This window comes from Malaya genurostris, chromosome 3, assembly GCF_030247185.1.
Source record: "Malaya genurostris strain Urasoe2022 chromosome 3, Malgen_1.1, whole genome shotgun sequence".
In the NCBI taxonomy this organism is placed as follows: domain Eukaryota; kingdom Metazoa; phylum Arthropoda; class Insecta; order Diptera; family Culicidae; genus Malaya; species Malaya genurostris.
In genome coordinates, this window is record NC_080572.1 from 65128456 (window position 1) to 65155614 (window position 27159).

The window sequence follows — 27159 nt, forward strand, 5'->3', positions numbered from 1 at the left end:
AATCCCTTGGTTTCTTTCAAAAATCGAGGAGAAACATTTTGAATAGAACAACACAATATTATATATGATAAAGGTATCATTACACCACTAGATGGATTAAAACAGGTTTTTAAACAAGAGACCGCTAAACTCGAAAGCAATACTAATACATTGTATTTGCGATCTGTTTATCATATTTAAAAATTGAGCGATGTTTATGCTCACTACGATGTTTTCAGTTGGAAAACTCGGTGAAATTACTCTTCGTAGGAACGACTCGACAAAACGACTCTCGGCAAAATGATCCGCCTCTGTTTTTGCCCGTTATATTGACCCAAAATCGTAGAGTAAACCACTTGTTCTTACATAAGGCCCCCCCTAGACTCGAATATTCAAAATCTAAGCGACATTTATGTTTAGTAAGAGTTGAATAATCCTTTCGGTAAAAATAGCCGTTCGGCGAAACAGCTTTCGGCGAAATGTCTCTGGGCTAAATAATTTACGACGAAGTGACCCGCTTTTTAAAAAAAAATAAATAAATAAACTAGTCAAATGATTCGATTCTTCCGAAAACTAAACATGACAGAAAAATATATCGGAAACCCTTCCCCGTATACGAGTCTGGATGCTGGATTCCATGGAAACGCGTTGAGATGCTCCAGTTTTGCCATTCTCCATTTACAGTTTAATCGCATCTTGAGGCCATTCGCTTCGCCGCAGATTTCCCAGAAACAAAACCATGCATGTGTGATGACGATGAGCTGGCGAAACACGAGATTAGTCATGCCACCACATTGCCACTTTTATGTTGCCATGTCAAAAGTGTGTGTGAATGCTACGTGATAGAAAGAATCTTTGCTGATATCAAACTATGGTATGATGAAATTTTCTAGTTTGCTGCGGTTTTATCTGAATAGTTTTTGGTTATTCAAACCAGACTGAATGTCACAAAACTTAGATTGTCTAATATTCATCTGCTTGTTAATTTCCATTAATCTCTTGCCACTGCATTGGTGGATAAGCGGATCAATCCGGCGACGAGTCTTACCTGAGTGGGGCATTATTCGAGGGATACGGGTGCAGTTTTTTTTCACTGTGGACTCCGTTCGTTGCGATTTAATTGGGATTTGGATTGGAATTGGACAATAAAACTCAAAGCTTATCCCACCGCCCTGCTTTGTTCTGCTAAATTGTTGCAGTGTCTGCTGCAACCGACAACTGAAGGTGCAAGAAGGAGGCAATAGAGTAACTAATTCCTAATCAGGCTTGTTTCAACCGAGCAATAATGACAATAATCAACCGTTCCGTTAGGAAAAGGCTGATGTGTTGTTTTTGTTTTTTGTTTTTCTCTGCACGACTCAGGTGCAATAATGCAATAATGCAATCCTCCTCGGAACGCCTGATGCCCGAACGACAGTGAAAGTGTTGCATCTTGCGAAACGAAGCGAATGGAAAAATAAAATTATTTCTGAGCTTAGTACGTGTTCCAACCGAGCTCTGGTTGGTCTCCCCGGCATCAATCTATGGCGATTCAGAGCCAAGCCGGTGCTTGCAGAAAGCGCATCAGACTGACAGACTAAACCCGTAGAATGGACGGATGGATCACTTGGTCGTTGCAATGCAATGAAGAGCAAAAAAAACGGCAAAGTATTTGCTTTCGAGTACGCCGCCGCTCCCTACCGAGGATCAGGTAAATCTTCATCGCCGCTGCATCCGAGACAGACAATAGTTGTAAATGCAATTTCAATTATGCCTTCATTGCACCACCGCCGGGGTGTTGAGTAACAACAGGCTTGTTTGAAACTGCAAAAACCCTCCCCTCCCCCACTCAACTCGCTGCAATCAGGTCCGGTGTTGATAAACTATGGAAAAGGAGGAAGTAAACCCCGACCGGTAGACATCCCGTCCACAAGGTGCTGTTTACTATTCACAGTTTTATTGACAACACAATGCATTGGTTGTTTGTGTGTGTTTGTATGTATGTATTTCAACCGCATCCTCATCGTCAACATTGTTGTGGGCCAGCGACACCGTTGTGAACATCAGGTGTAGCAAGCAGAAGAAGGAAGTCCGGTCCGAGCACGTGCCCTGATAAGTAAACGGCAAGAGCGCTGAAGATGGACCGGACAGGTCGTGGATTGTATTTAGTACCAGACATGAAACGGCTTTCATTTACGATAATATTATTATTTTGGTTATTGTTTGTGGCAACTACGGACGCTCGTTACGACAGAAGGTCATGACATGCGGTGAAATGTCTTCAATCGTAATTGAACGCAAAAAAAAGCCACGGACTAGGAAATAAACAAATTTTCGAAATAATCGAAACATATTTTCATATAAAGTGATTATTCGTAAAAAAAAACCTGTTTTAATCCACCTAGTGGTGTAATGATGCCTTTCTCATGTACATATAATATTGTGGTATTCTATTAGAAAATTTCTCTTCGATTTTTGAAACAAACCAAGAGATTGTTTGTGCATTAACTAGTATAACATACAGAATAAAACAGTGCTTTGATTGCGTAGGTCATCCTTAAGAAAACGAAGTGAGTTCACTATTATATGCACTTCCGGCTCCGGAACCCGAGAACCGGTATAATCGAAGTCGTTTCGTACCGCCACCAACTAACATGACGTACACACTCTACTAGTTTTTATTCAAATTTTGAAGATTTTATACAATTTTACCATCGCACTCTAAATGACGATTTAAATGTTTGTTGTATCCGAAAATATGCAGTAATTTTTGGTAGGACCATAAGACCTTTCATTTCAGCCTAAGATTGGGAATAAGGGTTTTGAGCCCAGTTTACATTTCTTACGGTTTTGTTCCGTCAGTTTAAGTGACGGTGTACAATATTCAACACACTTTACCCTATAACTCCGGAACCGGAAGTCGAATCCGGATGAAAATTTGTTGCTTATCAGTTGGTAATTAGTCACGGTGATTTTGGATTTGTTGCTCAATTTTTAAAAATTTTCTAAGTACTGCCCTTAATTCATATGAAGGTAACGAATCACCCCTACCAAATTAGAGGATAATTTGTTGCTTATTAGTTGGTGAATTTTTAAGGTAGTTTTGAATTTTTACGATAATTTTTCATAAAAACTGTTTCAGTTCTTCGCTGAGTTCATATGACGTTAACGAAGCACCATTCCTCAATAAACTTGAAAACAAATCGAAACACAGTGGATAATTAGTGTCTTATTAGTTGCAGAAGACTGTCCCAGAAAGTGTAGACGCAACCAAAAACCGCTGTAATTTCGCAATGGTTCAGAATCTGTCAATTTTTATCGCTGCGCCCTGTTGTTTACACTCTTCTCTAACCACTTGTGCAGTTTTGTTCATTCGTTTTCATTAGTTTGTTTCGAAATGCGTGGACATTCAGCAGAGCAATGTCGAAAAATTGTGTACAAATGGTGCACAGAACGCGGACTGTCACTGAGAAAGATAGCCAAAAATGGAAGGAGTAAGTGAAAAAGCCGTGCGAAATGCAATCAGGAAGTTCGGTGAGGATAACACCTCAGTTGGATAAACGTGTACTGAAGGCGTTCGAGCAAAAGAAGGGGGTTTCAGTTCGGGATGTAGCCAAAAAAGTGGGCACTTCGAAGTCAAATGTTCTTCGTGCTAAAGAACGTTTGAATCTTCGAACCTATAAGAAGCAGAAACAACCAAAACGTAGTCCGAAACAAGAAGCATCGATCAGGCCGAGGGTTCGAAAGCTGTACAATACGATTCTTGCTGGATATTTGAACTGCATAATCATGGACGACGAAACCTACGTGAAACTCGATTGCAAATCCTTCGCCGGGACCACAATATTATACGGTGCGAGAAAGGCAAATGTTGAACCAGTCCGAGACATCGATTGAAGTCGAAAAATTTGGTAAGAAAGCTATGGTCTGGCAAGCAATTTGTAGCTGCGGTAAGATTTTGAAACCCTTCATCGCCACTGCTTCAACGAACAGCGAAATATACATCAAGGAATGTTTACAAAAACGACTTCTATCCATGATTCGAAGCCACAAGGATCCTGTTGTCTGCTGGTGAGATCTTGCTTCTTGCCACTAATCGAAATCAACGGTAGAATGGTATACTACCAAAAATGTCACTTTCGTCCCAAAAGACATGAATCCACCGACTTGCCCACAACTTCGACCAATTGAGGAATTTCGGGCATCAACGAAGGCACATCTTAGGGAACATGTCTCGGCAACCGAAACCATTCAACAGTTCGAAAAAGATTGGAAAAAAGTGTCAAAACTTGTCGCCAAGAAGTCTGTACGGAATTTAATGAGGAACGTTCCCAAGAAGGTGCGCCAGCATTCTTAAAGCAAAATTTACACGACATGCTTACGAAGCGAAGTCTGACAATAAAAGAAACGAGGAAGTTCTGGGATTCCAACCGTGGTGATAATAAAGCGTTTTAACATTTTGTTGATTCCACTATCCAACATTTTCAATTGTTCTTTGCGTTCTGGAATTTTTCCTGAAATATAGAGGCAATCCTATGTGGACAAGAGTACAGTATCCAACTACCGTGGAATTGATGCTTTGTGCGCTGTATCGAAGCTGTTTTAAATTACAGTTCTGGATTTTATAACACATAGTTGCTCTGACTACATATCAGAGACTCAGCTTGGATCCAGGCCAAAGCCTTCAACTTCCCCAAATTTAGTAACCTACACTTCCTTCATCATACGTTCTTTACAAGCACGACTACAAGTATATTCTATAAACACCGGTTTCGCTGTTTCGATCTCCAAGTGAAGTAGACTGGGATTAAACGGATTATTTTTTTTGAATTGGCTTCGATCATATCTAACTGGTCATGGAATGATGTTGAAAATAGGAGCCTGTACTACTTCGCCATTTGCTGTTACCTCTGGAGTCCTCAAGGAAGTCACCTTGGACAGTTATTAATTTTATTGTATCTCAACGATCTAAATTTTTCGATCAAGTGTATGAAACTATCGTTTACCGATGACTTTCATATTTCATATTTCAAAACGGTTTTAAATGCTACTAAAGCTTGCTTCATTTAGAATTGGAACAAACTTTTGCTCATATTGTGGCGCTCCTGGTGGACGGATTTGGAAGCTCTTGGCGCCCACGTGTCGGGAATTTTGTCAGCTTCACGTATGATTTTTGACATTCCGAAAATCGACTGTACTTTGTAAACAATCAACATGGAAGCCGAAAGAAGGAAAAAAAATTGTGCACAGTTATTTGGAAAATCCATTGTGGTCTGCATCTAGGCTAGCTAAACAGCTGAAATTGCCCAGAAATACCGTATGGCGCGTTATCAAACGGTATAAGAAAACATTGACGACGATTCGGAAGCCTCAAGCCGATCGTCGGAGTCGAACTGACGACCGGAAATTGCGTGGTAAGATTTTGAAGACGATTAAGAGGAATCCTAATCTGTCGGACCGTGATTTGGCCAGAAAATTCGGTGCTGCCCATAGTACCGTGAGAAGAACTCGACTCCGGGAAGGAATCAAGTCGTATCGAGCTAGCAAACAGCCAAATCGGACCATGAAACAAAATAGTGTGGTCAAAATTCGTGCTCGGAAACTATATGACCAGGTGCTGACCAAGTTCAACGGGTGTCTTCTGATGGACGATGAAACCTGTGTCAAGGCTGACTTCGGTCAAATCCCAGGTCAAAAATTTTACTTGACAACGGCTCGGGGGGATGTTCCAGCCAAATTTAAATTTGTTTTTGCCGACAAATTTGCAAGAAAATTTATGATTTGGCCGGGCATTTGCAGCTGCGGCAAAAAAACGAAAGTTTTCGTTACAAATAAGACAATGATATCGGAACTACACCAAAAAGAGTGTCTCCAAAAACGAATTTAGCCGTTCATTGGATCCCACGACTATCCTGTAATGTTTTGGCCAGATTTGGCAAGCTGTCATTACAGCAAAGCCGTTTAAGAATGGTATGCAGAGAAAGTGGTCCAGTTTGTTCCGAAAAACCTTAACCCACTCAACTGCCCCCAGTTCCGCCCTATTGAGAAATACTGGGCAATCATGAAGAGGAGACTCGAGGCAAAGGGAAAGGTTGTCAAAGACATCAATCAGATGACGACCTGGTGGAATAAGATAGCTAAAACGATGGACGAAGAAGGTGTGCGCCGCCTACTGAGCCGTGTTACAGGAAAAATTCGAGAATTCCTTCAAAACCGTGACGAATAATTTTATCCGTATTTTTTCTTAAAAGTATGAAGAAAACGCTACATTTGTATTAAAAAAGATCTTGAATACAATAATAAATAACTGAAATACAGGCAATTGTCTTTGTTCCAATTCTATTTGAAGCAAGCTTTAAATGCTCCATCATCTCTTTTAGTAACAAAAAGTCTGTATTCAAGTCCGACTATAATATTTCACAAACTGTTCTCGAACGCGAATCGTTTGTTAAGGACCTGGGTGTTCTTCTGGAATCAAAGTTATATTATAAAGAGCACATAGAGCTTACTATGTTCTAAACCTCTAAGCTATTAGGATTAATTATTCGCTTTACTAGAAAAATCTCTGATGTACATTGCTTGTAAGGTCCGTATTGCGCTTTAGTTCACTCAACTGGAATATGCTGCGGTTATCTGGTGACTAGATAACCAGAACGATATCCAACGCATTGAAGCGATTCAACGCAAATTTGTCCGAATAGCTCTCCGACGTCTTCCATGAATATATCCATTAAACTTACCGAGTTACCATGGCCGCTGCAAACTGATTGGTCTCGATTTATTATTTGTCCATCGAGATGTTTGTAAGTCTAGTTTTGTGGTAGACCTACTTCAGTCGCAGATCGATTGCTCCGAGTAATTGCAATTGTTACAATTTGTCATTCGAGGTCGTAATCTTCGACCCTATTTTTTTCTTCGGATTCCCTATGTTGGAACTAATTATGGATATAACGAGCACATTGCTAGCATGTGCCACATATTTAAAAAATGTTTCAATTCTTTCGACTTTCATTTATCACTAAATGTTATCAAGAAATCGTTACTTATGTTACTGTCTAATTAGATTTAGTTACTATAGAAGCACTAGATTTAAGGAAATGTATCATTTGGATGATTTTAATCTATTAATGCAAAAGATGATGAGGTTTTTTGCCTGCTGGAGAACAAGTAAGATATTAATTCCAGTGGATTTTTCCCTGAACCAAATAAAAGAGCAAAAGATGAGGAGGGAAAGAAAAACATTCAGAGTAAAATCTGACAACAGGAGAAGGCTCTATTATAATTGGAACTGAAAGTAAAAAGAGTAAATCAGATCATCCTGATGTGGTCTACCTTAAAATTCTTCTTACCAAGAAGGCTGAGCTAGATGTTGAAGCAAAAAAATGTCTTCGCTGAAATCTGTTTGACTTCTTTCAGTATCACAATTGTAATCGTTTTTATTTTTTATCAATTAACTAAGCATCGAAAAGGCTGTAGAATAAAAATGCAATCATTTTCATGGGATTTCTTGAAATGACGTTTTGTATGCGGACTTATTTATTGCGTTCATATGATAAACTTATGCAGATTTTTGAATTATATTCAAGTGAATTTCAAGTTCTGTGGAAATTATCACCTGCATAAAAATGGTTGTCTAAAGCTTCACTCAAACATCGCGTGTTTCAGTTTTCTATTTCGCGCGGATTTAGCGCGTTTTTTTTTTGACTTCGCGCGGATTTCGCGCGTTTTGATTTTGAAATTTTTCGTAACAACCCTGCATTTCAGAAAAGTTTAATTTGGAATTATTTGCGATTATGTCATACAACTGAAAATTTTTTCATAAAATTATAATCATATTTCCGATGGCATGTAGCAAAAATTATGTTGATACGTTAGATATGACAAGTTATATTCACGATCAAAAACTTTTCACTCTCTCAGAGGGTAAATTTTGGAATGGCACCCCATAGTAAAGTGAGTCGTAGTCACTGCAAAAAAAAACACGTTTTTTTAGGAACCAGGCCGTAAGATGGGTTTCTTCGTCAATGTAAAGTCATTGTCTGTACTTTGTCTGCAACCATCCAACTAATAGTACATCGTAAGAAATACTTTGCACCGGTCATTGTTTGCTCTGTTCGTGCCAAAACCAAATCAAACACATTTTCGCGCACATGCCAGGAAACCTAAACCAAGGGCGCAAACCTCATCTTAACTGAACGAAAACGTACGATACAGCAGCAGAAATGAGAAAAAAAACTTGCAATGAACCGTTTCAACCACTATAAAATATACATACACGCACGCACAACATTGCCGTTACAGTGAATAATGCGTTTCGTGATGCATTGTTTACATGCCAAGACAGAGTTTCGTTCGGGCAGTGAATTTTGTATTCCTTCAAGCGAAGTCTTTTCAATGAAAGTGGATTGCTGTGCTCTTGCTGCCCGGTTCCATCTATGGGTGTGTATTGTTTATTTCCATTTTTGATTGTTATTAGTGTTTCCAGTGAAAAAGTGGAAAACGAATGTGGGAAATGCTTGGTATTTGGATGGTTTCTATCGGTTTCGGTTGGCGCCATACCGTTTTTCCCCTTCGAGTTTACTGTTAGCTGCATCACTCGTCGATGGGTTTTCCGAAACAAACTTAAAGTATGAAGTATGTTTATTGATCAAAATATGTGTCATTTGATTACCCCCATTCATCCCATCGACAGATCGGTAATGCCAACAGCACGAACAGATCCGAAAACCTGTGAGTACATTACGGTTTGGTTCTTCTCATTGTAGTAGTGCATATCCAGTCTGTAATCTCCACCAGGAAGGAACTTTGGGGCCATCGTTTCATCGATGATGAAATTGTCCAGCTGAATCACTCCCTGCGTAATTCATAACCACGTTAGGCAAAATGAACAATTCAAACAAAAACAAACGCAATTTCCTACCCACCCTAAAAGGACATCCGGTCTTGATCAGCGCCGGTTGGTTCTTTTCCAGAATTCCTATAACAAACATGGCCGTCAAATCCAAACCCGTGGTTCCCGCCTTACTGCGGCTGTTGTACTTCTTCAGGGTGCGACAAACGTCGAAGGTGGTGTCCATCAGCAGCGGTTGATAGGTGACCTGATATTTGTAGTACATGGCAAAGGTCAGATAGAGCTGATCGATCTGGTCCACGGTGACGGAGAACAGCATCTTCGACGGTTGATCCCGGACCAGTTTCAACCGGCAGGTCACATTCCAGGCCACTTCGTAGGGCTGATTGATGCAGACGGCCTTGGTGAGACGGATTTTGTACGACGTGGATTTTCCCTGGAAAGGAAAACGATTTTGGGGATTTATGATTCGCAGATGTTGTTATCCAAGGCCTAGAAACTCCCTCACCTGGTTATTCGACGAAGATTTTTGGCATACAATGTTTCGGGCAAAAATGGCGCACATAATCAACAACACAACCGAACGAACATTCGACATTGTCGATCACCACTGGGCGCTGGTTTGCTGGAAAATGAACCCACTTTGCTATCGGAAGCTCACTATCGGCTCCGTCATTAAATAGTGATTCGGCCTAACTCTTATCTACAATCGGCAGAAGTAATTATTGTTTGGTAATGGGGAAGATACTTAATGATCCAAGCGTTCAATAAAACCATAATTTTATGTCGATTGTAATGCTTAATGTTGCATTCCCTCGTTTGCCTTTATTGTGGTCGTTTTGATGCATAAGTGCAGAAAAAAATCGGAAACTTTAACAATTTGAAATATAGGCCCAATTCGCTTTTTAATTCGCTACAAAGATGGTGAAGACGGCTTGATTTTAAAGGTTGGAGATAGTTTTTCGTTGTACAGTTTTGAAGCTTACATCGAAATGATAAATGAAAGTATTTATTCCAATTATACTTTGCAGTGTAATATCTGGAAAAGGTTTTTGGCGGAATCGATTAGTGTACAGTATAGTCTCCATGAAATCCTCGGCTACTTCGAGGTATTCTTGCGATGAGGTTTGAAGCGTAGCTTGTTGAAAGTGGACACCGAATCTTTCGATAGCTGATTCAAATTGTGAACAGACTTTTCACTAGGGTTTGGGACGTCCCCTCCCTGTAAGGAGTGTATCGAAAATAAGCTATCCACATACATTTGTGTTGTACGCATGTATTTGTGATGGTTTTTCATGCTCAGATCGCAGCATGCTGTGCGTTTGGCTGTCAGCTTTCGATTCTTTACTTGTTTGTGCGGTTGAAATTCTGCGTTTTCAAAATGTCGCGTAATGAAAAGGAAGTGGAAATTAAAGTTCTTGACACATGGCTAAGTGAGAAGGGTATTACTATGCGAAAATTGGCGAAGCGATTTGGAATTCATCATGCCAGTGTTAAAAACATAATTAATAAGTTTGGGGAACATTATTCTTAGGATGAGCTACCAGGAAGAGGCAGAAAACCCGGTTCTTCCAACCCGAAACTGGACCAGAAAGTTGTATCTCTAATCATAAAGAACAAATCAATGTCAATACGTGATTTTCAGTTCGATTTCACATCTCATCCAAGTCAGTCGATAAACCAAAACCGCTTACGTTCGGGACAGAAGAAACCAAGTACAGTATTGTGTAGTGAACAATAGAACGATCTCGAAATGAGGGAACCAAACGAACAAAACCTGTCCCGGGTTGGCGGTTCAATGCATAGGACGCTGGTCTTACAAGCCGGTTGTCGTATGTTCGAGCCCCGACCTGGAAGGTTTCTTAGTGTCAGTAGGATCCATAGTACTAGCCATGCAATGATTCTGTACACTAAGAATCGGCTGCGAAGTCTGTTGAAACAGAAAGGCCAAATCACACAAAAGGAATGTAATGCCCAGACTTTGCTTTTAAACGAACAAAAGCTACCGCCGGTACGAAAGAATACAATTATTGTTGACTTCAGACAGTGCAAAATTTGACCTTCGATACTAGAACTTGAAGGTTTACTTAAGGTGCAAATGTATCTTGACATTAAACGTGTGCATTTACTTCACTGCAATGAGACAAAAAATGTTATTTACATCCAGTTTTATAAAGAGTTGGTTGCAATTTAAATCGCTAAAGACAATAATAATGTGCACTATGTGGAGCATGAAAATATAAAGTACAACATTCCAGTATATATGGAAGATAGTGCTATAGAAGTGCGTGTGTATTACCTTTCTTCAAGCGTCAACGATTCTTATATTCGTGCAACTATGTCCCAATACGGAGAGATTCTCTCAATCGAAAAAGAAAAGTTGTAAAATTTTTTTCCCCGGCATTCTAAATGGCGTACGTTTGTTACGCATGCGCTTGAGGAGGCCTATATCTTCTTATGTGACATTCGGTCAGGATACAACAATCCCTTGCAAATCACTTGTTACCTATGACAATCAGATGGCCACATGCCAATATTGCCAAAAAGCTGTTCACTACGGTAAGCCATGTGATAAACTGGACAAGGAGATAACTATAACAAAGGACAACGGTGCTTCCTTCACACCAACCCCAAACAACCCCAGTACACCTGTGACAGTCACCAACAACAGGGAAGTATCCCCTTCAACTAAACCATCCAACGTAACCCCTATATAACAAAGTACACCAGCTGCAGTTAACAGCTTACCATCCAACCAACCAGCAACTGCAAACAATGTACAACAAGGCGCATCTACAGCAACTAGCAACGAAATCAACAACAATACCACGGCAATGGATACGATACGAACCACGAACAAACTGGCCCTCAATCCTCGCAGGGGGAAAATGGAAGTTCCTCTCCCTCTACAAAAAGGGTGACAACGAGATCCAATACAAAAAAAAATTTATCTGCAAGTCAGCTAAATCGGCCACGTAAAGCTTGTACGCAAATAGGCCTGAATAAAATATCTTTTAAATAAAAAAATACGTGATTTTGCCAAAACAGCAGGAACGAGTGTCGGAATGGTCCAACGTATCAAGATGCGAAATCACCTAAACACCTACAAGAAGCAGAAATTCTCGGAACAAAGTGTAAAACAGAAGAAGCAAGCAGCACCAAGGGCCCGGAAATTGTATTCGCGTCTTTTGAAGGGTCCGGATGCATGCGTTTTGATGGACGATGAGACTTATGTAAAAGAGGACTCAAAAACCCGTCCAGGTCCACAATACTTTACTGTCGTCGTTGAGGAGAATGTGAGCGATGCGGACAGGTCGATTCAAGTAGAGAAACTCGGTCGAAAGGTACTGGTATGACAAGCAATATGTTCCTGTGGTTTGAAGTCAACCATTTTTTACACTACCGGAACTATAAATGCAGAAATCTGTCGATCTGAGTGTTTCCAGAAGATGCCGAATGTCTTAGAAATGCATGAATGCATGCATTTTTTTTAAGTCAACGTTTTGACACAGAAATATGTACAGATTACAGTACAGATCTCGACGTTTCATGCATTTCTAAGACATTCGGCATCAAACAAACATTTTCTTCCATATTGCGGTTTTTTTCTACGCGGATTTCCTAAGTTACGCAGTCTCAAATTTCGAAGTCCCAAAGGCGATGTTCACAAACAATTTTTTTTCAGATTACACCAGATCTGGACATGCGTTTCTAAGATATTGGGCATCAAAAAAATTTTTTTTCTTTAGTTTTGAGTTTTTTAAGCGGATTTTCGAAGTTACGCGGTTTTTTTTTGCGCGGTACGTATCCCCCGCGTAAAAAATACCTCAGTGTACAACTAAATAACGATATACTTTCGGATGAGGATTTTTTCATTAAACTTATTTCGTATCATCGATGCAATAGAAGAATTCAACGCTCTGCACGTCGAGAAAGTCAATAACTTCATTAATAAAATCGCTTCGACGTTCCAACTGAGACAGCAATTTGTTCTCAACTGCCATAAGCATAAGCCACTGAAGTCTCTCCTATCGGTGTGCATACAAGTTCTCACAGAGCCAAACGTGTCAGAGAGAACAACAAATCTCTGAGCTGAGCTGAGTAACTCCTTCTCTTCTTGAATTTGTGCAGTAACTCATGTGCATGGAAAAGACACTAACACAGCGAGAAGTGATACTGGAAATTTTAAGTTGGATGTATGTGTGTAAATATACGCAATTACGGTACACAAGACAAAGTGCTCGAGTTCAGAGCGTCATGTATTGGCTACGGTAATGCGATATGAAAAGATCGTTTGGCAGTCATTGACCAGCAAGCGTAAGTATCTTAAGGTGAATTTGTACATATTGTGCTGTGGACAAAATCGCTCATTATTTTATATTCGATACCTAAGATCAAAACAATAATTGAATGCGGATGAGGATGCAGTAATTTTCTTCAATTTGACCGGTTGTGCAGGTGCACATGAGGACGAGACGCCACCGCTTTTTTGGATTGTCAACTTCTATATAAGTATCAATTTTAAAAACTCATCACTCAATTCCAAAATCGAACAAAATTCTTTAATTTTGTATGGGACCATAAATCCTTTAACTTGAATTTTTGTTTTTGAAATTCGATTAGACCTTTTTCGAGAAAACGATTGAGCTTTGAGAAACGATTCAATACTAGTTAATATTTGATTCAAACTGTTTGAAAATCAGTATAGACATCTTTGAGAAATCGTAGTAGGAATTAAACTTTTGAGTACCTTCCAAATCGAAAACTGAATACCGCTAAAACTGAAATAAGTTTATTTGTCTATCGATTATTCAAATCTACAAACCCGATAAACCTGATGAATTTGTGAAATGGACGTTGTTATACTAATCAGCCTGTGTTCCCTAAACCGGAAGTTGGATCTGACTAAAAAGCTAGATGTTTTATAGGATCTTAAGACTTTTCATTATAATCTGTTAGGGTTCCTAGATTTCATTTGAATCTTAGATCGGTTTAGCTACGGTCTACGAGCAAAATGAGTAACACTATTTTAATTTCGTTTCACGTATCATCATGTAGTTCCGCCGGAACCAGTAGTCGGATCCAAACGTAATTCAGGAACCTTGTTTGGGAGCATACGATTTTTCATAGAAATCTGAGTTGTAGAACACGGTTGCTGATCTCGACGAACTGATTCGAATGGTATATGAGTGTTATGTTTTTCTAGGATTTATTGTTGAAATTTTAGTTTAAATCAATATAATTATGGAACTGCTTTCAACTCGAAAATGCTGCCATCCTCTGGTTTACATGTGTCATATTCGAACAATTATGTTGCCAAAAACGAATCGTGCTAAAATCGGTCCGAGGCAAAGTTTCATTAAAAAGTATGCTATACACAGTGTTTTTGGTACTTACAAACAATTGTTTAAAAAATCGTGTTCCACGTTGCTCCCAAACATTACTTTGTTATTCAGCGCTCAAAACTCTTACTACTGGAATAGGGGGAAAAGTCGTTTACACAATAATATCGATATCTCCGTTAAAAATGGACGGTTTTTGACAATCTATGGCTTGTGGGATAGCTATTACCGTGCGGAATCTAAGTCTAAAATCATATTCAGTTTTTAAGGTCAATTTTGATTCTGAGATCTCGACCTCTTTGTTGACAACACACATACAGGCACGCATACACACACACACACACACACACACACACACACACACACACACACGCGGATATTTGCGGATAATAACACTCGGCCCTATTCTATACCTATTTTTTATATCCTTATGATCAAAAAAGAACCGGAATTTTCATTTTAAAATTCCTGCGCTTGTCCAATCGGTAAACTTTTATTCTCTCAACGTTGGCAACACTTTTATACACATTCTGTCAAATTTTGACGCATATCGTACGATTAGTTTTTGTTTGGCGTCTATAAAAAGAAGTTGAAAAATTTTCGTGTGGCGATTTTTATAATGGATGGTTTCGGCTCGCCTTTTCGAAGCGCCATTCGGTCGATTGTTGTGCGGTTTCGACGTCATATTCATAGATCCACACTTCATCACCAGTTCGATGAATGTGGGGTCACTATCTGCGTTGGACATCATCTCTTTGGCCACATCAACACGACGCTGTTTTGAATGAAATTCAGCTTTTTTGGCACCAGCCGAGAAGTGACGCGTTTCAAACCCAAAACATCAGTTGAAATGTGTTCGGCTGATCCATAAGAGATGCCCAACAGCACAGCAATCTCTCTAATCGGTACAGAACGATTTTGCAACACGATTTGCTTCGCCGATTCAATGTTTTCTTCATTAACAGATGTTGTTGGGCGGCCAGGGATCTCGTCATGATCCAAGCTTGTACGACCACCTTTGAAGCGTTTATACCACTCGTATGCCTGTGTTTTTCCTAGACACGATTCACCAAAGGCCTTTTCTAACATTTTCAACGTTTCGGAACACTTAAATCCATTTGCAACACAAAATTTGATGCACGCGCGTTGTTCTAAATTTTCATCCATTATAAAAATCGTCACACGAAAATTTTTCAACTTCTTTGTATAGACGCCAAACAAAAACTAATCGTACGATATGCGTCAAAATTTGACAGAATGTGTATAAAAGTGTTGCCAACGTTGAGAGAATAAAAGTTTACCGATTGGACAAGAGCGAGAATTTTAAAATGAAAATTTCGGTTCTTTTTTTTTATCATAAGGTATATAAAAAAGGTAAAACGTGGACATAAATCAGTAGCTGCCAAACCGTTTTTGCCTTTCTCATATAGTAAGGTTATGCAATCGCTGTAAAAACCGACTTTACAATCGAGGCCGAGTGTCATATACCATTCGACTTAGTTCGTCGAGATCATAAAAAGTCTGTGTGTGTATGTATGTATGTGTGTGTGACAATTAATGTCACTCAGTTTTCTCAGAGATGGCTGAACCGATTTTCACAAACTTAGATTTAAATGAAAGGTCTTAAGGTTCCTTACAAAGTTCCTGAGTTTCATTTGGATCCGACTTCCGTTTCCGGAGTTACAGGTTGATATGCACCAAAAAAAAGAAAAAAAAAAGTCACACACGTTTCTCAGAGATGGCGTGACCGATTTTCACAAACTTAGATTCAAATGAAAAGTTTTATGGCCTCATACAATTTTCCTGAATTTCATTTGGATCCGATTTCCGGTTCCGGAGTTACAAGGAAATATGTGCTAATTTATTAAAAAATGCGCACTCAATTTTCTCGGAACTTTCTCAACCAATTTTTCCAAACAAAGAATCAAATAAAAGGTCTTAAATCTCTTCAAAAAGTACTCGAAAAAATGATCCAGATCCGACTTCCGGTTCCGGTATTGCAGTGCGATTAGTGAAAATTTTCAATTTCATGAGTATTTTTTCCCAAGCGATGTAGGGTATGTGAGGCTTTGCTCCATTCACAGCGTGCTTTGTTCAGTTTCGTATAGCGTGCAGGGTTGCCACATTAAAATTTATATTTTTCAACAAAAAACATAAATTTTTTAATTCTTTTATTCAATTTGTACTTACTTGTTAGTGTTATAACGATGCTTTTTTATAAAAGTACAATTATTAGCTTTCTTATATAGAAAGTTTTTGCAATGTCTTGAAAGATTGACTAGAATTTCCCCAAAAGGCTAAGTTTTCTATATCATTCGACACAGTTCATCAAGCTGAGCAATGTATGTGTCTGTGCGTATATGTGTGTGTGAGTATATGTCAAATAATATCACTCATAAAATAAAAAATGTCATAGTCCCAAAGGTTGCTATTAAATTTTATCATGCTTTCGTATGGTAAAGTGTGTTTAAAATTGCCCACCGTCATTTAGAGCGACAATGCAAGAAAGGGTAAAATTCTTCTAGATTTGGCTCAAAACTGATTCAATTTGTAGGCTACATTAATTACTTACTGAACGAACCGACTATTCGGCTATTCTGATTCCAAGTAATGAAAATAGTGGTCAAAAACTCTAGAACGTGATTCACTAAATTTTCTCAGAGATGATTTGATCGATTCCCACAAAATTAGGCTCAAGTAAAAGTTCCTATAGTCTCACAGGTTGCTGTTTAATTTCATCCGGGTCCGACTTGCGATCTAGATCTATTAAGCGAAGTGTGTTCAATCATTTAGTGCGACGATTCAACATGAATTAAATTTCTTATTAACTTGACATAACTGTTTAAAAAATTGAAAAGATTATGTTAGTTTATACTCAAAGAAAGTTTCTTATTTTACTCAAGATAGAAAACAAAATTTCTTGACAGAATCTTCCAATGAAATTTTTGGAAAAATAAGTAATATTAGAAAGGCATCATTACACCACTAGGTGGATTATGACAGATTTTAATGCATGCAGTTGCTTTTTAGAAATTATTTACAAATATATACCGCGTAATTTTATTCTATCATTAATTGTTCATGGCCTACTTTGACAAAAAATATAACCATAACTTTTTTTTCTGAAGAGATAGAAAATTTTTGTCTTCGACAAAGTTCTAGAATTATTGAAAATAGTTTACTTTGTCAAAATTTATACACGAAACGACCGAAATTAGCTCGGCGCCCAATTCGTATTACTGTTTTTGAATTAGTTGATTTTAACAACAAAATTTCCAAAATAATTATCAACTTAGTAGAAATTCAGAATTTACTTTGCTGAAAACAAATCTTGTTTTTAGAGAATCACAAACATGGACACAAACCAATAATATTTAGTGCCGACTATCCAGTGGCTAGTAGTCATTACGGTGTTAAATAACTAACTAAAATCAGAAAATTAACTAATTTTTTCGCTCTCAAGGAAGGAAATCAAATACTTCTTACAAATGGCGAAAAAGCTCAAAAACTTGCTCAGCAGTTCGAGAGTGTCCACAATTTTAATTTGAACGTTGTGAGTCCTATTGAAAATGAAGTCTCACTGAAATATGATCATATTTCAACCCAAGTGTTATCACACGATGACATTATTGAGACGAATTTTGATGAAATTAAATCAATTATTAGAAAACTTAAAAACATGAAGGCTCCTGGTAATGATGGAATTTTTAATATTCTTATTAAAAATCTTCCCGATGTTGCCTTGAGACTCCTGGTTAAAATTTTCAACAAGTGTTTTTCATTAGCTTACTTCCCAAAAAGATGGAAAAACGCTAAAGTAATTCCTATCCTAAAACCTGATAAAAACCCAGCAGAAACATCAAGTTATCGCCCAATTAGCTTACTTTCTTCTATCAGTAAACTTTTTGAAAAAATTATCTTGTTAAGAATGATGACTCATATAAATGAGAATTCAATTTTTTTACCAGAGCAGTTTGGATTTCGTCACGAACATTCAACTACTCATCAACTTGTCAGAGTAACGAACATGATAAAATCAAATAAATCTTCTGGGTTATCCACTGGAGTTGCTCTTCTAGACATAGAAAAAGCATTCGACAGTGTTTGGCACAAAGGTTTAATAGCAAAAATGTCTGATTTCCAGTTTCCTATTTATTTGATCAAAATGATTCAAAATTATTTAACTGATCGTACTCTTCAGGTTAGCTATCAGAATTGTAAATCTGAATTGCTACCCGTACGAGCCGGTGTTCCGCAGGGTTCGAGTGTAGCTCCAATCTTGTATAATGTTTTCACTTCTGATCTTCCAAATCTACCCGTTGGTTGTCAGAAATCGCTATTCTGTGACGACACAAGTCTGTTAGCCACAGGTAGAAATCTAAGAGTGATCTGCAGTCGCCTACAAAGAAGTTTAAATATTTTCAGTGATTATCTGTCAAAATGGAAAATTAAACCAAATGCAGCAAAAACGCAATTAATTATCTTTCCTCACAAGCCAAGAGCTTCATTTCTTAAACCAAACAATAATCACATTCTCAAATTGAATGGCTTGGAATTGACATGGTCTGATCAAGCTAAATACTTAGGTTTAACGTATGACAAAAAACTCACTTTCAAGGATCACATTGAAGGAATCCAGGCAAAGTGTAATAAATATATTAAATGTTTATATCCTCTTATAAACAGAAATTCTAAGCTCTGTCTAAAAAACAAATTGTTAATTTATAAACAAATTTTCAGACCAGCCATGCTTTATGCGGTACCAATTTGGTCAAGCTGTTGTTCCACCAGGAAGAAAACGCTTCAAAGGATTCAGAATAAAATTCTGAAAATGATTCTGAAGCGTCCTCCCTGGTTTAGTACAAATGAGTTACACAGACTCACAAATATAGAACCATTAGATGTAATGTCACATAATATTATAAGCAAATTCCGACAAAAATCGATGCAATCTTCAATTGAATCGATTCGCTCTCTGTATTAGTTAGTAAGTTAGTATATAAGTTCCTTTTCCCCATTACACAATACAAGTAGGTTTAGAATTTTCCCTACACAAAATTCTCAGAATTGCGGAAGCAAATGATGTCTTCATGGTAATAACCAAATCATATATATATATATATATATAACAGGGCTGAAAAGTCACCACTTGTGGCTGAACACCCAATTTAAATCTTAATAATTTAATTTTAACTCATATTCCAATAAATAGTTATTAAAAAAAAAAAAAAATAAAAAAAAAAATAAAAAAAAAAAACTAATTTTTTCGCCAAAATGCTGATTTTGGTCTTTCAGTGAATGAATAAATAAATCTACTTGAATTTTAATAAGCAAGATCGGCTTTGACGAGTTCAGGAACTTTAACATTCAAATAATTTGCTGGGATGGAGACAAAAGCGCAAATAGATGCCACCTACTTCCTCAAGGCACTCACTAGGGACGGTTGATTTTTCCTATTATTTTGAACGATATGTTATTCAAGATACAAGCTTGCAAGATAATTCACATCTGATAGAACTAAAGAAATGCTGAAATGACAAAAGCTCCCGGAAAGAGTTCTTGCTGCGGAAAAGTTAAAGAAATGAAGATAATGACCGAACATTTATTTCAAAAACATTCTGACTGAAAGTAGAGTACTTTATGTATGCATAGATCAGAATCATGAGGAGTGAAATTGACTTCACTCGAATGTAACCTCACATGAATGGGGTACTCTTTTATTGCTTGTACGTGAGTAACGGGACCGAACAAAAGTGCAATTCCAAGCAAACAAACAAACAGTAATAAAATCAAACTTTGTTTCGTCCAGAAGAAGCAGAAAAAAAAGTTCTGTCAATAGGAAACCAAATAGAGCTCACTTCAAGTTGTCATTTGTTGCTTGTCACTTCTATTTGAGGCAAACAATTTCTTTACTTCTCTTCGTCGAAGTTTATGTTTCATTGTTTTAACATAACTGACATCAACGCACACACACACAAACACACACACACACAGTCCGGGGATTACCGCCCATGATCGGGAAACTGCATACGGCGCTTAAAGAATGAATCCAAGTACAAATCCTCAAGCAACGAGTGTTCTAAGCTTGATCGTGTATTAAAATATTATTTTCATCATTGGCCCGTTTGTCTGCCGTGCGCGCTCGTGTTTTCGTCATGTGCTTTGTGCCGCAATCGCTATACAATGCTGCGCTCGTCGTCGTTTCTCACGCCGTCGTTCGTCACGAGTCGTCGCCGAGACGATGATGGAGAAGGAAACCGACCGAATACTCGATTTGAAACTTGTGAGATGTTAGGGTGGAAGTGAGTTTCCCGTCGAACAGTTCGGGTTTGGGTTTGGTTCGTTCGACGGTCTATGCTTTTGCGCTTATGTGCTCGGGAGTCCGTATATGCTGGCTCTCACGCATGTAGCGTTCGCAGGGGAAATGGTGTGAGCTGGGCAATTCAGTCTTCTCCGGACGTTACCGGCTTTCGGTTGTGTGGTTGCTTGCTTGTTTTCCTCCGTGGTGAATGAAACGAAAGTGGTTCGGTGATTTTGTTTTTTTTTCGTTCTATCCGAGAATCGAAACAAAAAATTTTTGATTAACATATACTACTATAATTATATCCAGTCAAATCGACGACGGTTCATAACTGGTTTGTTTTTTTTTCATTGTCAAAAAAGAAAAAAAAAAAGCAATTCATAGTCCAAAATCAAACCAACCGGAGTAGTCCCTCTTTTATCCCATTGGCTAGAGGAAATCGGTTCTTCGTTTTCAGTCAAAAAGTGCACCCAACGAAAAAAGAGACCTTCAGCCGAACGGCTGGGCAGCTGATTTATAACCAGATCTGTTCTTTTATTTATCTACCCCACAGCCAGAGCATCTCTTACCCAGCTTTCGTTCGACTGGCCTAGCCTAGCGGAATCCGGCCGACGGGAAAGTGACGTGAAGAAACCAAACAGCCCCGATCACAGGTCATACCGCGAGTGTTTATATTTTGTTGGTGATAATTTAGCGGTGAAATTATTATACAACAAGTAACTTCTACCAAACAGCTGATAACCGAATCCGGCGGTGATCGGTGTGCGGTGTGTGTGTGTTCTCATGAATGAATCCACTTACAACGATTCAACAACGACGTGATAACCTTTTCGGAGGGGTGAAAAATGTCGGCCAAACGCTGTGAGATCATTATTGTTGCCGGAGAAATTAGCCGACTCGCACAACTAGTGATAAGCCTAAGTGATCGTTAAGCATCCGCTGTGGGCAAGAGTCATTGTCAGTCGAGAGTGTTTCCGATAAGTGTGAGTTGTTTGTTGTGATTCCGAAGAACGGTGAAAAATTTGAAGTGCGTTTTGGAACGAAACGCATCGAAATAGGTGATAAGTAAAATTGTCCGAAATTCATTTGAGTGTGTTCAAGTTTCGATTGAAATAAAAGAAGTACCGGGAGGTCAACGCGCTCAGCATGTTCCAGTGTATCATACAACAACGGAACGGATGGATTCATCAACCGAGTCCCGAGTTTCGGGATGTCTTTCCAGGTTTGTACCCTTGATAAACGAGAACAAGATTCAGTTGACTTCAAATACGGGTAGAACAAATGGAAAAAAACAGACGGAACGAACAATATTAGCTCTGCGCCTAATTCGTATTACTGTTTTTGAATTAGTTGATTTTAACAACAAAATTTCCAAAATAACTATGAAATTAGTTAAAATTGAGAATTTATTTTGCTGAACAAAACTCTTGTTTTTTAGAGAATGTGTTTAGTTGGCGAAAATCCTGGACACAAACCAGCAATATTTCAATCCAATACGAAATTCTCATTGACAACTAATTTTGTTATTAAAATCAGAAAATTTGTTGCTGAAGGACAGCATAAAGAAAACAAAAATGAAATTGGTTTTATTAACAAGTGTATTAGCCAAACGCTCATGAGAAGTGTCAAAGCAAAACAATCCATTAAAAAGCTAAAAAGGACAGTCTTGTTGAAACTGCTTGCAAATTGTATCGATATATCCATATATAAATTTCTAAACCGATATGTGAAAATGACGTAAACTCTTAGTGGAAAGTGTATTTATTCAGCATTTGAAGCGATTGTGCGTAATAATGTTTTTACGCGAAATAGTGAGTTTCGAATGTTGCACTCTAATTGTATATGTCAAATGATGATTTTTGTATCTTCCAACCTTCCGGGCTACGCCGTCCGCGTACTGCTTGTACTTTGTAAAGTTTTTAGTGAGAGAGTCGATTTAGAAGAAAAATTTTCAAAAAAAAGCAGTTGATGTTTCGTTTGTGTCTTTTTCTTCAATACAACATCGTATTTTTACATGCCAATATAGAAAAGACAACCGCGACTGAATTTTTTTCGGTTGTAGTGTGCCATCTAGTGGTTAGTAGTCATTACTCATTACGGTGTTAACGATTTTTCAGTGACAGTGCGCCATATAGCTGCAAATTGCAAAAGCCAATTCAACCATCCATATTGGTTGAAAACAACGTTTTATTTCTCTAATTCAACTAAAAAATTAGTTGAATGGAAATGAAGTGTGCCTTAGCTAAGAAAAGACAGCACGTTTAATTGGTGAATTCAACTAAAAAAATAGCCATTTCAACAAATATTTTATTATTATTAAGGGAATGAGAATTAAAATATTTCTAAGTTGTAAGATTTTTTAGTTGTCTCAAAAAATAACTAACTAAAATAGAAAATCAACTAATTTTTTCGCCAAAATGCTGATTTTGATCTTTCCGTGCGAGAAAAACTCGGAAATTTGGTTTCACCGGGAAAAACCGGGAAAAATTCGGGAATTTTTGTGCAAACGGCAAGCAGTTGATGATAGGACAATCAAATTTAGTTTGAGCTTTTGGAACTGATAGACTCTCTGTTGTACCAATCGATTCAGCTCGACGAACTGAGCAAATGTTCGCGCGCGCGCGTGTGTGTGTGGGTGTGGGTGTATGTGTGTGTGTCTGTATGTGTGTTGTCAACTAAGAGGTCGAGATTTCAGAGATGGCTGGACCGATTTTGATCAAACTAGTCGCAAATGAAAGGGCTTACCGTCACCCTGAACGCTATTGAATGGTTTTGAGATCGGATGTTTACTTTTTAAGTTATACGAAATTTTATGTCAAAATTTTCAGTTCTCTGCCAATATTGGTCACAATTGACTTTGAAAACAGAATATGTTTTTAGACTAAGATTTCACACGGTAATAGCCATCCAACAAGCCATAGATTGTTAAAATCCGTCCTATTTTAACGGAGATATCGATAATTTTGTGTAAGCGACTTTTTCCCCTATTTCAGTAGTAGGAATTTTGAGTGCTGTATGACAAAGCTTGGGAGCATCGTGAAACACGATTTTTTATACTGTTACTTACGATTGTTTCTAAGTACTACTAAGACTGTGTACAACATTTTGCCTCGGACCGATTTTAGCACGGTTCGTTTTTGGCAACATAATCGTTCGAATACGACATGTGTAAACCAGATGATGGCAGCCTTTTCGAGTTAATAACAATTGCCTAATTATATTGATTTAAACTACTTACAGTAATGAATGTTGGAAGAACATAACACCCATATACCATTCGAATCAGTTCGTCGAGATCAGCAAATGCTTCTGTGGAAAATCATTTCACTCAATTTTCTCGGAGATAACTCTACCATTTTCTACAAACTCAGATTCATACGAGAAGTGCTTCCAAACAAAGTTCCTGAATTACGTCTGGATCCGATTAAAAAAGTGTAACTCATTTGTCTCATAGATGGCTGAACCGATCTAAGATTCAAATGAAATCTAAGAACGATCTAAGATTCAAATGAAAGGTCTTAAGATTCTATAAAACATCTTTCTTTTTAGTCAGTCTGCACTGAAGTGCAGGAAGTACCGTAAATAATCGTAAACTCTAAACTGAAACTTTCTTCGACATCTCAAGGAATGTTCAATCGATTGTCACACGTTTAGATTCAAATTCGATCCGATTTTCAGTTTCGACATTACAGGGTATTGAGAGATTAAAATCACAAATTGCCGCTTAAAACGACGGTCATTAAAATAATGTCATGAGAACTAAAACACCGAAGAATATTCATGCAAAAATCTCATGCGGATTGATAAAAAAAACGTATCATCTCACTGCTAGGTGGATTAAACACGTTTTTTATACAAATGTAGCGTTTTCTTCATACTTTTAAGAAAAAAATACGGATAAAATTATTCGTCACGCTTTCGAAGGAATTCTCGAATTTTTCCTGTAACACGGCTCATTAGGCGGCGCACATCTTCAGAAAGGTGGATGGGGAAGCAATTGAAACCGCGCATCGTTGATTTCAGCCATGCTAACGATACTAAAAACGATTTTACCGGTATTCAATCACTCCAATAATGCACACCAATACTTACTATCGATGATTTCGTTCACTTTCCTGGGTAATCCACCAAAAGTATACCATGACAATTCCAGAATCGTTCCAGGTTTCTTCAAATGTTTTATCTATCGACACCAAAAGTTCAACCGAATCTTCATCAGCATAACCAAACATGCTTCGGAAGTGCACTCGCGTTCTTCTTTGTACTCCTGAGTAGGAATGCGCGGTATCTAGCGACCGGATATTATTTTCATCTGCAAAATAACTCTCAAATTTCGGTACTCCTTGTGAAATCTGCTATCTTGCACACGTGCACTCGATTTTTTTAAAGTTTTATGGATTAGAAATTAGAACAAAACCTATTCTTAATCCACCTAGTGGAGTGATAATGCCTTTCTCTTTCATCGAAACAATTTCATTAAAATATTTTTTTCCTTTTTGTTAAGCTAATTCCTGAGACTAATTTCGGCTCGTTTTTTGACACCAATTTTTGAGATTGATTCAGGTAGTTCACAAAAACATGCGTCAGCTCTTATGTCCTATATTCTGAAACATTTTACATACTAAAAGTATACTACATTAGAAACGCGAACATAGGTCTGAAATATTTATACGGATAAAAAAGAATATGTTGTCTATTACGTCACTTTAACGATTACATCTCCAAAACTAGAAACTTTTGCCATATGATATTTGAAATCGATAGTTAGCCCATTGTTATTGATTTCGGTTAATCCACATACACCAAATGAGGTTTCACGTGACGTTAATTATGCCATTGTACCACAGGAACCGTAAGTGACAGCCATTCGAACTTCAAACCTGTTTAAAGAGTCAATAGTAGTTTCCAAACGTGCCTGAAATCGGTTCAGCCATCTTCGAGAAAATTGAGAGGAGTAAAAAAACGCGTTTAGTTATTTAAAGACTGTTCCAAAAAGTATGGACGCAACCAAAAACCGCTGCCATTTCGCAATTTTTATGGCTGCGTACTGTTGTTTACACTCTTCTCTAACCACTTGTGCAGTTGTTTATTCGTTTTCATTAGTTTGTTTCGAAAAGCGTGGACTTTCAGCAGAACAACGTCGAAAAATTGTGTACAAATGGTGCACAGAACGCGGACTGTCACTGAGAAAGATAGCAAAAAATGGAAGGAGTAAGTGAAAAAGCCGTGCGAAATGCAATCAGGAAGTTCGGTGAGGATAACACCTTTGAGGATAAAGCGAAAACGGGTCGAAAAAAAGGTCCTGCTAACCCTCAGTTGAATAAACGTATACTGAAGGCGTTTGAGCAAAAGAAGGAGGTTTCAGTTCGGGATGTGGCCAAAAAAGTGGGCACTTCGAAGTCAAATGTTCTTCGTGCTAAAGAACGTTTGAATCTTCGAACCTATAAAAGAAGCAGAAACAACCAAAACGTAGTCCGAAACAAGAAACATCGATCAGGCCGAGGGTTCGGAAGCTGTACAATACGATTCTTGCTGGAAATTTGAACTGCATAATCATGGACGAGGAAACCTACGTGAAACTCGATTACTCGATTGCCGGGACCACAATATTATACGGTGCGAGAAGGGAAAGTGTTAAACCAGTCCGAGACATCGATTGAAGTCGAAAAATTTGGTAAGAATGCTATGGTAGCTTTGTAGCTGCGGTAAGATTTCGAAACCCTTCATCACCACTGCTTCAATGAACAGCGAAATATACATCAAGTAATGTTTACAAAAACGACTTCTACCCATGATTCGAAGCCACAAGGATCCTGTTGTCTTCTGGCCAGATCTTGCTTCTTGCCACTACTCGAAATCAACGGTAGAATGGTATACTACCAAAAATGTCACTTTCGTCCCAAAAGACATGAATCCACCAAATTGCCCACAACTTCGACCAATTGAGTAATTTTGGGCATTAACGAAGGCACATCTTAGGAAACATGTCTCGGCAGCCGAAACCATTCAACAGGTCGAAAAAGATTGGAAAAAAAGTGTCAAAACTTGACGCCAAGAAGTCTGTTCGAAATTTAATGAGGAACTTTCGCAAGAAGGTGCGCCAGCTAGTCTACAATGGCTAAGTAGCAAATATTGAGAATAATATTCTGTTGTTGTAGTCTAATATTATCGGTATATCGAATAAAATTTGAATATCAAACACTTGTGAATTATTTTCAGCGAAATCAAAGTGCGTCCATACTTTCTTCGACAGTCTTTACGTCACATATCTCCGGAACCAAAAATCACAGCGGTTTGATCTTCAAACTTGATGAATGGTTACATATAAGTTTTCAAACGAGCCTAACGAGCCTAGTTGAAATCGGTTCAACCATTTCAGAGAAAAGCGAGCGCGAAGAAAACAATGCGTTTTGTAGGTTGCGTCACTTATTGCACCATATCTCCTTTCTGAATTTTATTCGAGTCCGACTTGCGGTTCCGGAATTACAGGGTGATATGTGCAATAAAAGTGAAAATAAATGCACTAACTTTTCTTAGAGATGGCAACACCGACTTTTACAAACTTTGATTAAAATGAAATATTTAATCGTCTCGTACAAAGTTCCTGAATTTTATTTGGATCTGACTTCCGGTTCCGGAATTACAGGGTGTGATTAGTATAAAAATTCTAGTTACTTCCTCACTTTTCTCAGAAAAGGTGGGCTCGT

General features: G+C 38.1%; 2 protein-coding genes across 7 annotated transcripts in view; one reads left to right on the forward strand and one right to left on the reverse strand.

The window, feature by feature from the left end:
- Positions 1–27159, forward strand: part of LOC131436594 (SLIT-ROBO Rho GTPase-activating protein 1-like) — a 315841-nt gene that overhangs the window by 191374 nt on the left and 97308 nt on the right. Inside the window, exons 1-2 of one of the 6 annotated variants that reach the window (XM_058605410.1) lie at positions 20562–20674; positions 21006–21674. The exons of 3 other annotated variants lie outside the window; for them this stretch is intronic. In XM_058605410.1, coding sequence (XP_058461393.1) covers positions 21599–21674 — 76 coding nt within the window. In that variant the 5' untranslated portion in view covers positions 20562–20674; positions 21006–21598. Of the gene's footprint in view, positions 1–20561; positions 20675–20769; positions 20787–21005; positions 21675–27159 lie in introns of those variants that run through there. 2 more of the 6 variants (XM_058605411.1, XM_058605409.1) reach the window with 2 other exon arrangements.
- LOC131436596 (uncharacterized) lies at positions 8285–9441 on the reverse strand. The gene is made up of 3 exons (XM_058605413.1): positions 9318–9441; positions 8883–9245; positions 8285–8812 (listed from the first exon to the last, which is right to left on the reverse strand). Exons 1-3 carry the CDS (start codon positions 9405–9407, stop codon positions 8636–8638), a joined length of 630 nt encoding a protein of 209 aa, XP_058461396.1. The 5' UTR covers positions 9408–9441; the 3' UTR covers positions 8285–8635.